This window comes from Bubalus bubalis, chromosome 5, assembly GCF_019923935.1.
Source record: "Bubalus bubalis isolate 160015118507 breed Murrah chromosome 5, NDDB_SH_1, whole genome shotgun sequence".
NCBI lineage: Eukaryota > Metazoa > Chordata > Mammalia > Artiodactyla > Bovidae > Bubalus > Bubalus bubalis.
Genome location: NC_059161.1, coordinates 26,903,821 through 26,917,222, shown reverse-complemented (window position 1 = coordinate 26,917,222; position 13,402 = coordinate 26,903,821). Strand labels below are relative to the sequence as shown.

Sequence of the window (13,402 nt, the reverse complement as noted above, 5' to 3'; positions counted from 1 at the left end):
GAGGTGACCCCAGAGAAAGATGACCCCAGCTCCTGAGTTCTGCAGCCAGCCTTGAATGTGTCCTTAGACGGCCTGACAGTGGTGCCCTGCCCCCCTCCTCTGGGCCCTGCTGACTCTCATTTCTCTGCCCTTTGTGAAATAAAAAAACCCATTAAGTCAGTATGTCTTATCGTGATGGCTTCATCAAGCATGCGTCCAGAGCCTCCCACTCCTGGTGGGCTTGTGTGTGGTGTTTTTCAAACAAGCCTGTTTTCTCTAGCCACAGAGAAATCGGAGATGACATTTTCTAAAAGTGTCTCTTTGTAAAAATGCCAAGTCTAATCTCAAGGCACAAAGAACTTACAGAAATCAGAATCAACTTGAGGAGTTGCGATCGGCAAAGGTGGATTTAAATGGCAGGCTTTGTGGACTTGTGTTGTTTTTTGGGGGTGGTTGTTGGCCAGTTAATACAGCTCATTGAAAAAAGGACTTCTGGACCTTTTCTCTGGGTCATAATGACCTATTATGGCTTTGAAAATTGCAAATATTACCTTGGTTTTAGAAACTGCCTGGGCTTCATGCAGTCCGTTGGTGTCCATCTTGTTTACTTTTGTAATATCCTTGGGGAGGGCTGGGGTGGATGCTAAGAAGAGGCAAATCAATTGATTTTCTTGATTTTCCATTGAAGAAAACAGTGTCTGCAAGGGAACCTCACTAAAACTCTCTTTTAAAGGTCTCTGGTTTTGTTTAACTGCATTTAAAAGGCTTGCTGTTGCTGCTGTTAAGTCGCTTCAGTCGTGTCCGACTCTGCGTGACCCCATAGACGGCAGCCCACCAGGCTCTCCATCCCTGGGATTCTCCAGGCAAGAATAACTGGAGTAGGTTGCCATTTCCTTCTCCAATGCAGGAAAGTGAAAAGTGAAAGTGGAGTCACTCAGTCATGTCCAACTCTTAGCGACCTCATGGACTGCAGCCTACCAGACTCCTCTGTCCATGGGATTTTCCAGGCAAGAGTACTGGAGTGGTGTGCCATTGCCTTCTCCTTTAAAAGGCTTAGAGGTAAGCAAAAGCTTGGCTTAATAAAATAAATAGGCAGAAACATTGTCAAGTGTAAATTGGAGAAACCTGCAGAGCTCTGGTCCAGGTAATTCCTTGGATATCTAAGGTAGGCACTGATTCGGGGAGAGGAGGTAACGTGAATCTGGTCTCTAGGCAATGGTCCCCATTGGAAGGAGAACATCAGTGGGTTGGCTATAGACTACATAAAAGGTGGGTGAGGGCAGAAGGAAGGTGACGCTCAGCCAGTCTGCCTCCATCTTCCATTTCTGAGATAGAAGGAAAGATACACAATAAAAACCAGCTAATTAGTGAGGTGTGAGGAAGTACCCCATGGAGATGGATTGAAGGCAGCTTTCTGAAACCAGGAAGCACTGAAAAAGAGAACAATTGAAGTTTTCCTGAGAACGGAGAGGAAGTCAAAGGTAAACAGAAATTGCAGGCAGGTGAGCTTAATGTGAAAACAGTGTCTTCACATCTCTGTGAAACTGTGTTGCTGAAGGCAAGGTATATGGATTCTCTGTGCTTCAGTTTTCTCATCCATAAAATGGGCGTAGTAATAATTGTGAGAATTCAGAGTTAATATGCATATAGTACTTAAAATAGTGTTTGCATGTAGTAAGGCAGTATGAATGTTAGTTACTACTAGTTTATTTTTCTCTCCTCTTCCAGATCAGAAACACAGCTGATCTTTTTATTCATTTAATATCATGCATTTTACTATTATACATTTTCTTATATTTGAAGTTTGTGAAATATGGCAGTAATTTGACTTTGTATTAATATATAGTTCGTATTGTATATACATCAGGATGTGTAGATTATGCTTGGTAATGAACAATTTTTAATTGTTTAATTTAATTTTTAATTGTTTAAAATAATTTAATTAAACAATTTTTAATTGTTTAATTTAATTTTTAATTGAACAATGAACAATTGTTTAATACTAACACAAATCTATATCTTTTATTTGTGTCTAGTGAGGACTGTTATTAGTCTACTAGGGCTGCCATAACAAAATAACACAGATTGGGGGGCTTAAACAATAGAAATTTATTTTATCACAGTTCCAGAGACTAGGAGTCCAGATCAAGGTGTGGGTAGAGTTGGCTTCTGCTGAGGTCTTTCTTCCTGACTTGCAGATGGCCACCTTCTCGCAGTGTCTTCACATGGACTTTTCACGTGCAGAGAGAGAGAGCTCTCTCTACTGTCTCTTCTTATAAGGACACCAGTCCTGATCAGAGCCCCACCCTTATGACCCCATTTAGACTTAATTACCTTCATAAAGACCTTAAAGGACCTGGTGTCCCAATATAGTCATGTTAGGGCTTCAACACATAAATTTGGGGTGTGGGGAGGTTTAGTCCAGTCCATAACAGGATTGGTGGAGGTGGGCCTCAGTTCATAGTATTTATTTGGAGACCGGGATCTCAGGGGCTCTGCCCATGTCCATCTCTCCTACCCCAGCTCTTGCTCAATTCCCCTTGGCTCACTCTGCAGCCCCAGGTGAACCTTTTCCCATATCTTGAGTTCTTTACCAGCTTCCTTCTTCTCTGTCTGGACTCTTCCATGGCTGGTTCCTTCTCATCCTTTAGACCTTAACTGACCACCCCTTCTAAAGATGGTCCTTTGTCCCAGACAAGTCTCAGCTTTAGGCTCCTACAAGTAAGTGGAAGGGGTAAAATTCACCAACCTGCAGTTTTCTAGCTGCCCTCCCACTTTGCTTGATGGCAGATGGGGCACCCCAGGAGGAACAGTTTACTGATAGGGGAGCAGTCCTCCAGAGGTATCTAAAATGTCATAAACCCATTACACTAGGAACGTGTCCCTCACCCCCAGGTGACCGACAACTTCTGTCGCCACCATTCCTCTTGGTGGCAGTCATGGGAAGGCAGCATCAGCTTCCTGTGCCCCCTGGCCCGTGTCTTCTTGTCTATCTTTTCCAGCCCCACATCCCTTTTCTGTTCCTTTTGGAGGCACAGTGGCTATAGGGCAGGTCTACTAGAGGCAGATTATTTGAGTTAAAGCTAGGCCGCTTACTAGCTGTGCTGCTTTGGACAAGTTACTTTACCTCTCTGAACCTGTTTCCTCATCTTTAAAATGGGGATGATAGCAGGACCTGTCTCATGGAGTTGTGAGTATTAAATGATTTGTTATGTGTGAGGTGCTTAGAACAGTGCCTGGCCTATGGTAAGCTTTGTGTGTGTGTGTGTGTGTGTGTGTGTATGTGTGTGTGTGTTAGTCGCTCAGTCATGTCTGGCTGTTTGTGTCCCCAAGGACTGTAACTCACCAGGCTCCTCTGTCCATGGAATCCTCTAGGCAAGAATACTGGAATGGGTTGCCATTTCCTTCTCCAGGGGACCTTCCCAACCCAGGGATAGAACCTGGGTTTCCCGCATTGCAGACAGATTCTCTACTGTCTAAGCCACCAGGGAAGCCCCTGGTAAGCTCTAGATTGCATTTATTGTCGCTGCTATGCAGTCCATCCTAAAGGAAATCAGTCCTGAATATTCACTGGAAGGACTGATGTTGAAGCTGAAACGCCAATACTTTGGCCACCTGATGTGAAGAACTGACTCATTTGAAAAGACCCTGATGCTGGGAAAGATTGAAGGTGGGAGGAGAAAGGGATGACAGAGGATGAGATGGCTGGATGGCAACACCAACTCAATGGACATGAGTTTGAGTAAACTCCAGGAGTTGGTGATGGACAGGGAGGCCTGGCATGTTGCAGTCCATGGGGTCTCAAAGAGTCAGACATGACTGAGTGACTAAACTGATGAAGCACTTTCTTAGCACATATCCAGGTGTAATATTTTGGGGGGCCTGTGGGTTTGAAACTTCTTTTTAAATTAGCAAGCAAGATTAAAACTTATTTTTAATCTCACTTTTCAAGTGAGATCTTAAAGGGAACCCAATATATGAGACAGAGATTGCAAGGAGTTCTCTGGTTGTAGTGGGGTGGGTGTGCCAGGAACTCTCTCAAAACCCCTCACACTCTGCCTCATCAACTAGAAGATAATGTTTCTCAAGTGTGCCTTGGGGACCAGCAGCATCAGAATCTCATGGTTATTAAAAATGCAGAGCCTAGGGTCCCACTCCAAACCTGCTGAATTGGATTCTTCAGGAGGTGGAGCCTGAGAATCTGAATTTCAGTATAGTCTTCAGGTGCTTCTGAAGCACACAGGAACTTCATGCCAGCTTCCTAACTATAAACTGAAGGTCACCTTTGGATGTAGGCTTATTTTCCCCACTACTCTTCTAGGGTAGTGAGTGCAGTCTCTGTGATGCTACACTGATTCTTTGTTCAGTTTCGCCTGGGTAGCAGTGAAAAGGAGGCTGGCATTCTTCTTGGAAAGCTACCCTACAAACTGCAGTGTGCTATCATTGGTTGGCATTGGCCCTATACATCCCACTGCCTCTGCCCCACCCGCAAGGTTGGATATTATCAGATCTGGATTAGGGTCTACTGAGCTTCTAAACCCTAAAAAGATGATATTCCCTTCCATCAACCATTCTTAGTGATTCAAAATCAAGAGTGCCATGCCTTAAAGGTGGTTCCCAACCTTTTGGCACTAGGGCCTGATTTCATGGAAGACTAATTTTTCCACGGGCTGATGGCGGGGGTGGGCAAAGGGATGGATGGATGGTTTGGGGGTGATTCAAGTGCATTATATTCACTGTGCACTTCACTTCTAATCTGATATTGCTGCTGATCTGATAGGAGGTACCTGTCCATGACCTGGATGTTGGGGACCCCTGTCTTGAAGCGGGTCAAGGGACACCAGCACATTCTGGATTCTGCCATGTGATTACTGTGAGGCCTTTTGAAACAGTCTAAATTGCATTCAAGTCTGCTTTGTCCCCCTTTTGTGTTTGGGTGATGCACCTGGTTTGCACTTGGTCAGCACTCACCTTGCTGACTTTTGGGCCATCCTGAGACACAGTCTAAACCTCTCTCTCATTCTTCCTGCCTTTTTCACAGGCCTGGATGAAATCCAGTGCTCCCTGCCCATGGAGAACAGGAGGATATTCCTGCACGAGCTGTCGGAGGCCAGCTTCAGCGAGTGCAAGTTCAGCCTCTCACTCACAGACCTGTTAGTCATCATCTTCTCCGGCGTGGCTGTCTCCATTGCTGCCATCATCTCCAGCTTCTTCCTGGCCACCGTGGTGCAGTGCTTCCAGAGGTGTGCCCCCAACAAGGACACCGAGGACGAAGATGAGGATGAGGACGACTGAGCCATCCCCAACCCTTCCTCACTCTCCTGAACCCCAGCCAGTGGCTCCCCTCCGAGAAGAGAGGGAAATGCTGAAAGCGAGGAGAACTGACCATCAGTGACCAGAGGAGTGCATGCTTCAAGCCTGGCCCCTGGCTGTATCTGGTAAGACCTCCGATCTCGGAGTTTAGAATCCGCAGAGTAGAGGAGCCAAGGAAGGATTCCCAGAGAAGAGCCTGCCTCGTGGCTTGAGATGTGTGCGCTGGGCGAAGACGGCTGAGTCAGGCTTTGGAGCTGACAGCTGAGAACAGCGTAGGGGATGTGAAGACTGGAAGGCCTGACCTGCAAAGATGACTTTGTCCTATCCATTTCTCCTACTTGGACTGGGAGACCAGGCAGCCTCTCCTTCATCCCCAGAGGCAGCAGCCCAGATGGTGGGGACTGGAATTAAAGTCCTGGGAGCAGGACTTCTGTTCCTGAAATAGGCTTCAGCCACCTTGAGATGTTTTGCAGAGAACCAACCCATGTCTGGTTAAAGTGGCACTGAGGAAAAAGCTAAGACCTGGACAAAGGGTGTTTGTCATTCTGTTTTGGTGAGTGGGTCAGGAAAACTTTGTTGACAGAATTCAAACCCTGATGGTTATCCTGAGATTGCTGTTGTTGTTTAGACACTTGGTTGTGTCCAACTGTTTGTGACCCTGTGGACTGTAGCTCACCAGCCTCCACTGTCTATGGGATTTCCTAGGGAAGAATACTGGAGTGGGTTGTCATATCCTCCTCTGATCCTAAAAGGTAGCAATTCATAAAGGAAGGACAGTTGACTCATACCTTTGCGATCTGCTCAGAGTCTTCCCTCTAAAGTACAGCCAGGTGGTTCCCACCTCCCCTGACACCTCCCCCAACCGTGAGTCCCACCTCCGCTAAATATCACCTGTTCATTCTGTGCCAGCACCATTCCAGACTTGTCATCTCCAGAACTTGCAATAAACTTTCCTGGAGGCCAGGATTCCAAAAAGCAGGTTACCTTGGACCAACAAAATGTTAAAAAAAAAAAACAAAAAAACAACCCTGGGACTTGGCTTCTGAAAAACCTACATCAGTGGCCTTAGGGTGTGTGTGACATTTCTTTGGAGCATAGGCTGTGACAGGCAGTGTTTTCCAGGATGTGGAATGCAGTGCTTTGATTCAGAGATGGTATGAAACGATGTCACACACCCGGCAGGTTGATGCAAGGTGATGGGTATTAGCATCATCGGATCTTGCTGGGGACTGACACTTAGACAGGGGACTGGTGAGAAGCTCCTGGGATATTTCTGGGAATCATCTCTCCATTGTTTCCCATAATATATTCCTTATGTTTCTTTCTTTGTTGCTCCCCTTGAATTTTTTTTTCACTTTTAGTTCTTACTGACATTTATTTTTTTTAAATTGGAGTATAATTGCTTTACAATGTTGTGTAGTTTTCTGCTGTACAACAACATGAATCAGCTATGTGTATATGTATCACCAACTCGATGGACATGAGTTTGAGCGAGCTCTGGGAGTTGGTGATGGACAGGGACAGCTGGTGTGCTGTAGTCTATGGGGTTGCAAAGAGTCGGACACGACTGAATGGCCGAACTGACTGACTGATACATACAGCCTCTCCCTCTTGAGCTTTCCTCCCACCCGCACCCCCATCCTCCCCCTCTAGGTCATCACAGAGCACTGAGCTGGGCTCCCTGCGCTGTTCAGCTGCTCCCCACTAGCTGTCTGTTTCACACATGGTAGTGTATATATGTCGATGCTACTCTCTCAACGTGGTCTACCCTCTCCTTCCCCCAGTGTCCACAAGTCCATGCCTCACTTTTGCATCTCTATTCCTGCCCTGCAAATAGGCTCATCAGTACCTACGATGGAATATTACTCAGCCATAAAAAGGAACACCATTGGGTCATCTGTAGTGATGTGGATGAATGCAGATTCTGTCATACAGAGTAGAGTAAGTCAGAAAGAGAAAAACAAATACCACGTATTAACACATGTATATGGAAGCTCCCTTGCATCTTTGCCTCCACAGAGAATTACTGAGTGCTTGCTAAGTGTTCTGGCCCAGGCACTGTGGGTGTGCCCTTCATGATGAAGACAGAGCCCTTGCTGGCTTGGGCCACATGCTCTTATGGGTGAAACAGAAAACAAACAAGTAAACAAAACAGTAATTGAAGGTAGTGATAAGTGCTGTGAAGGAAATAAGTGAGGTCTTATGACAGAGTAACTGCTTGGAGACAGTTCAGAGTGGATGATTGGGTGAATTAGCCAGGACTCTCCAGGGAAACAGCACCAATAGGAAATCCATCTATCTGTCTGTCCATCTGTCTGGATTACAAGGAATTGGCTCAGGCAGTTATAGAAACCAAGAAGGCCCATGGTCTGCAGCCAGTCAGCTGGAGACATGAAAAATGCTAGTGATGTGATTCTAGTCTGAATTCAAAGGTCTGAGAACCAGGAGAGCCAAAGGTTAAGTTCTAGTTTGAAGGCAGGAAAAAACTGAGATCAAGTGGTCAGGCAGAGGGCAAGGGAGAAGGAGACAGGCAGAGAGAGAGAGAGAGAGAGAGAGAGAGAGAGAGAGAGAAACAGAAATTCCTCTTTCCTCCACCTTTTTGTTCTATGCAGGCCCTTGATGGATTGGATGCTACCCACCCACTTTGGAGAGGGTGATCTGTTTACTCAGTCTGCAGATTAAAGTACTAATTGCATCCAGAAATACCCTCACAGACACATCCAGAAATAATGTTTAACCAAATATCTGGGTCCCTTATGACCTAGACAAATTGATGCATAAAATCAGCCATCACCCAGGGACCTCAGATTGGGTTGCTTTGAGCACTAAATCCTGCCTCCTCTTCCCACCTCCTTGCCTCTCTCGCTTCATTCCCCACTTTCCTTCTCTTTCACTCTCCGTCCCTACTCTTCTTTCTCTCCTTCGTCCTTGAGGAGACCCCTGGACACCCTTTCAGCCACCAGCATTGTGGGCTCCAGTGGAGGAGACCCCTGGCTCAGAGGGGCTGTCTTCTCAGAGTCTCTGCACAGGTGGAGCAGTGTGCTAGCATCTTCCCAGAGTTAACAGCAACATCTGTGGGCTCCACCCTCAGTGCAGGTAATGCTTCCATTGGGAAAACAATGTAGACACACACACTGGTCATCCTGAACCTTTAGATGCTGCTTGAATTCTTGTTGAAAGGCTCCAGCCATCATTTGTACCTTACTGTGAATGAAGGTATCTGGAGATGGTTTTTGATCGAGGGAGAGAACTCCACTGATGTTCGGCCGTTGTAGGAAAGATAGAAAAGTTCATGGAGGAGGGGGCTGAGGGCTCAGAGGATGGGAGTTTGAGACACAAAACAGTTAATCACCAGCACCACCCCAGCCTGGCCACAGACTCAGACGAGACTTATGTGGTATTGGACTTGCTGCCATCACAATCTGCAATCCCCACTCCCGGGAGTATCCTACCAGGGACATAACTGAAGGCCCTGGATCCAACTGTTATTTTTGTTGTTGTTTAGTTGTTTTGTCCAACTCTTTGCAACCCCAGGAGGGGTAGCCCACCAGGCTTCTTGGTTCATGGGATTTTTTCCCCAGGCAAGAATACGAGTGGGTTGCCATTTCCTTCTCCAGGGGATCTTCCTGACCCAGGGATTGAACCTGCATCTCCTGCATTGGCAGGTGGATTCTTTACCACTGTGCAATCTTGGTAGCCCAATCCAACTGGACCTCTACCAAAGTCATAGTGTTTTTCTCCCAGAATCCTAGGGAGGTGGTGCTCCCAAGCTGTGGAAACAGCATTACACCCTTGTTGTAATAGGTACTGGTAGATGAGTTCGCTCTTAATGAGTCTACTTTATTCCTTCATTCCACCTCCAGTGGTTCATTGTGGTCAGCAGACTCAGTTGTTCGCTCAAATACAAAAGCCCTGCAACCCTCTGCAGAGTACAGAAGCCAGGGGTCATATACTGAATGAACAGGTGAGTGGGGGAGAGCTCCCTGGCTTTCTGGGTACCCATCAACCGTCATTTCTGCCAGCTGCAACCCAGAGTTTTGGACAGAACATGATTCTAGAGAAGAAGAATTTTAAAGTATTGCCTGTTGAAACAGTCATTTCCTGGATATAAAGTTCCCTTGAAGCACTGGGGACACCAAGGGGGACCTAGGAACGTCTGTGGTCAAACCCAGGGAAATCACTGACCAGGAGCTTAGCTCAACTAGGGAAACACCTTTTGAGAAGTGACATTGCACAAACGGTAGGCGATGATTTAGTGCTCCCTGACTTGCTGTTATGTCTCAAGATATTATTAGCAATAGTGGTAATTCTGCATACCAGTTGAGGGCCTCCTCTGCACCAGGAATGTCCCTCTCCCAAGTCTCCACAAGTGTCATTTGGGTCTCAAATGCTACCTCCTCAGAGTCACTTTCAACACGCTGTCAACTGCAAAGTGGCCCTTGCCATCTACCTCTACAAGGATGAAATCACCTGCTACCACAGCTGCTGATTTTCAATACCTCCTGAAAGAAGCGCAGGATAGAGAGCAGAAATGAGGCACTCTCTGCTCTGGGAAAAACTGGCAGAACATTTCTTCAGATAGATATTTTCAGGAGCGATTTTATGAGCTCAGTTATTGTATCTCCTCATGTCTAGAAAAGCACTAAAATTCTTCATGGTGATAACTGCTCCTCACGACTGGAAGAAAACGTCTGCAAAAAAATATGTGCTTAATTGCATGAACTCCCTCTTCACCAAAATCACATATATACTGACCTTCCCCCCTACCATTTTGGAGCAGTTTCTCAGGGCTATGTGGATGCTGTCTCCTGGGCTATAGTCCTCGTTTTGCTCCCAAGTAAAACTTGACTCACAATTCTCATGTTGTGCATTTTTGTAAGTCGAAAACATTACCCTGTATTATTTTTTGCACAGCACATACTATGGCCTGAAATTATCCCACATATTTATGTACACGTTTATTGTCTACCTTTCTGGACTAAAGCATGAGCTCCCCAAGGGCAGGAACTCAGGCTCTTTGTGTCTCCAGCATTTGAACAGTAGTGGCACAACCAATATGCATATGGGGTAAAAGTGCAAGCAAATGAATCCCAGGCACCGTGAGCTATAAACTTTACAAACTTGAGTGCTACCAAAACACCTTGCAACTCCAGGAGTGAGCTGCTTATGGTTGTTCAGTTGCTAAGTCATGTCTGACTCGTTGCAATCCCATGGACTGCAGCACGCCAGGCTCCTCTGTCCTCCACTGCTTCCACAGTTTGCTCAAATTCATGTCCACTGAGTTGGTGATACAATCTAGCCATCTCATCCTCTGCCACCCACTTCTCCTCCTCCCTTCAATCTTTCCCAGCCTCAGGGTCTTTTTTAATGAGTTGGCTCTTCACATTAGGTGGCCAAAGTATTGGAGCTTCAGCTATAGCATCAGTCCTTCCAATGAATATTCAGGATTGATTTCCTTTAAGATTGACTGTTTTGACCTCCTTGCAGTCTAGGGACTCTCAAAAGTCTTCTCTAGCACCAGAATCCAAAAGCATCAGTTCTTTGGCACTCAGCCTTCTTTATGGTCCAACTCTCACATCTGTACAAGACTAATTGAAAAAAGATGTGCCTTATGAAAGTTGAGAGTTATGTTTTATTCAGTGGGGATTTTTAGGACTTCAAGCTTGGTAGGCAGCATCTCAAGTAACCCTGAGAACTGCTCCAAGGAAGTGAGGGGGTGAGCCAGATTATATAGGAGTTTTGTAACAAAGAGCAAGTAGTCTGAATGTTAAAGGATTATTTTAATTAAAGAAATCCAGGTATCTCAAGTTAAGGAGTTTAGCGCTTTTCTATCTATGGGAAGATACAAGAGTCTGGGCTCCCTGAAATCATTCCTTTGATATGAGTTCTCTTGGGGCTCACCAGCTCACCACTGGCTGTAGCTGCAATCTGTGATGACTGTGACGTCCTTTGTTTACTGATACGGCAGGAAATATTCCATTTCTCAATTTCATAGATGAGGAAACCGAGGGTCAGAGAAGGTGGTAGATCATAGGACACAACAGAGCCAGGACAGATTTGTGGCTGTTGGACTCCAAAGCTATGCTCTTGGTTAAAAGTTTATGTGTATTGAGAGCATTCTCTGGGCTAGATGCTGGACTAAGACCTTTGTGCAACTCACCTCCATAAGGCAGCATATTCATCAGGGTTCTCCAGAGAAACAGAACCAATAGAATGCATGTGTGTGTATATATATATATATATATATATATACACACACACATATATATATGAACAGATTTATTTTAAGGAATTGGCTTGTGTGATTGTGGAGGCTAAGAAGTTCACATCTGCAGAAGGCTGGAGATCCAGGGAAGAGCTAGTGTATCAGTTCAAGTATGGTGTCATCTGCTGCACATCCCCTCTTACTTGGGGGTGGTCAGTCTTTTGTTCTATTAAGGCCTTCAACTTATATGACGAGGCCCACCCACAGTATGGTGGGCAATCTGCTTTCCTCAAAGTCTACTGATTGAAATGTTAATTTCATCTGAAAACACTCTCATAGAAACATCCAGAATAATGTTTGATCTCACATCTGGGAACCAGGGCCCAGCCAACTTGACACATAAAATAAATCATCATAGTTAGGTACCATTGTCATTTCTCCTTTGTGGATTCATTGCCTCCATGTGGTCATTGAGAGATCGGATTTGGTCCTGTGAATAAATTACCCGGTTGGACATAGTTGATAAGTGATGGAGTAGGATTTGGCAAAGGATGGTGTGACCACTGCATACCCTCTCTCTACCCAACTGCATTCCTGTCTCAAGTCAGCAGGAGCTGGCCTGGCAGGGACAGCACAGAGTGGCACATTTCTAGAGGCTGTATGCTGTACTTCAGGAAAAGCAGCCTGCATTTGCTGGGTGCACCCAGGATGAGTTTATTTTGAGCTTCAAATTCAACATCGCAGACCCATTTGTGAGAGTCAGAACCACCAAAATATCTTGTCTTACCACCTTGCTCTCCTTAAGATCTAATGACCAGAGGATTCCAGCAACATCACAAATGATTTCATCTTATTGTAAAGATAGTGGATACCACAAGTACAGGACTTCCCTGCTGACTCAGCAGTAAAGAATCCACCTGCCAATGCAGGAGAGGCAGTTTCAATCCCTGTATTGGGAAGATTCCCTGGAGAAGGAAATGACAACCACTCCAGTATTCTTGCCTGGTAAATCCCATGGACAGAGGAGCCAGGGTAAAGAATCTGAAGGACCAAGGGCATACATACATCCACCCAGAACCAGTGCCCTCTTCTAGCACATTCTCAAGACACCAAAATTCCCTGGACAAATGACTCCAAGCTTGGGGGCAGGGGTGAGGGGAAGAGGGGCATTGGACCCTTCCAAGCATTCCTCCTACAGGGTGGACTGAAGGCCAGGCAGTGGATGTTGGCAGGGCATGTGAACAGAGGCTGGATGTTCAGGCTGGGGCATCCAGTATAGGTATACAAGACCTAGGAGGTCAAGATGGAGCAGGAGCTAGGAAGAGAAAGGGAGAGGTCTTAGATGGCTTAGCTCTCCCCACATTCCCATATTCTGATGGAGTAGGATTTGGCAACAGGTGCTGTGGCTAAATTTCCAAGAATTCAATAATCATCATTTAAACATCTTCCAAGTCATTAAGAAGGTATTTTTGTCAAGATAGCTGGGTGGAATGTTGCCTTAGCAGTTTATCTTTCTTTATGACTTATGAATGTCTAGGTATGAGTGTGTGGAGCGTATTTGTATTCTTGTCCAGGCTTCACAGATGTTACAGGTAAGCCTGGGTATCACAGCAGAGACAGAAGGGCAGACACGCACCCTGCCTGTGGCCCTAGGACTGGACACCACTTCTTCCCAAGGGCTTCCCAGGTGGCATTAGTGGTAAAGAATCTGCCTGCCAATGCAGGAGACGCAAGAGATGTGGGTTCTATCCCTGATTCGGGAAGATCCCCTGGAGTAGGAAATGGCAACCCACTCCAGTATTCTTGCCTGGAAAATTCCATGGACAGTGGAGCCTGACAGGCTAGAGTCCATGGGGTCACAAAGAGTTGGACACAACTGAGCGACTGAGCACACACGCTGTTTCT

The 13,402-nt window shown here is 45.9% G+C and overlaps 1 protein-coding gene across 3 annotated transcripts in view; it reads left to right on the top strand.

Annotated features, from left to right (window-relative positions):
- Nucleotides 1–6,618, top strand: part of LRRC38 (leucine rich repeat containing 38) — a 33,426-nt gene extending 26,808 nt beyond the window's left edge. Inside the window, exons 1-2 of one of the 3 annotated variants that reach the window (XR_006551112.2) lie at nt 1,014–1,481; nt 5,021–5,156. Coding sequence is in view for 1 of the 3 variants with exons in the window: in XM_006074469.4 (XP_006074531.2) it covers nt 5,021–5,274 (254 nt within the window). In the remaining 2 variants the exon portion in view is untranslated. Of the gene's footprint in view, nt 1–1,013; nt 1,482–5,020 lie in introns of those variants that run through there. The other 2 variants (XR_006551113.2, XM_006074469.4) reach the window with 2 other exon arrangements.
- The last annotated feature ends 6,784 nt before the right edge of the window (nt 6,619–13,402 follow it).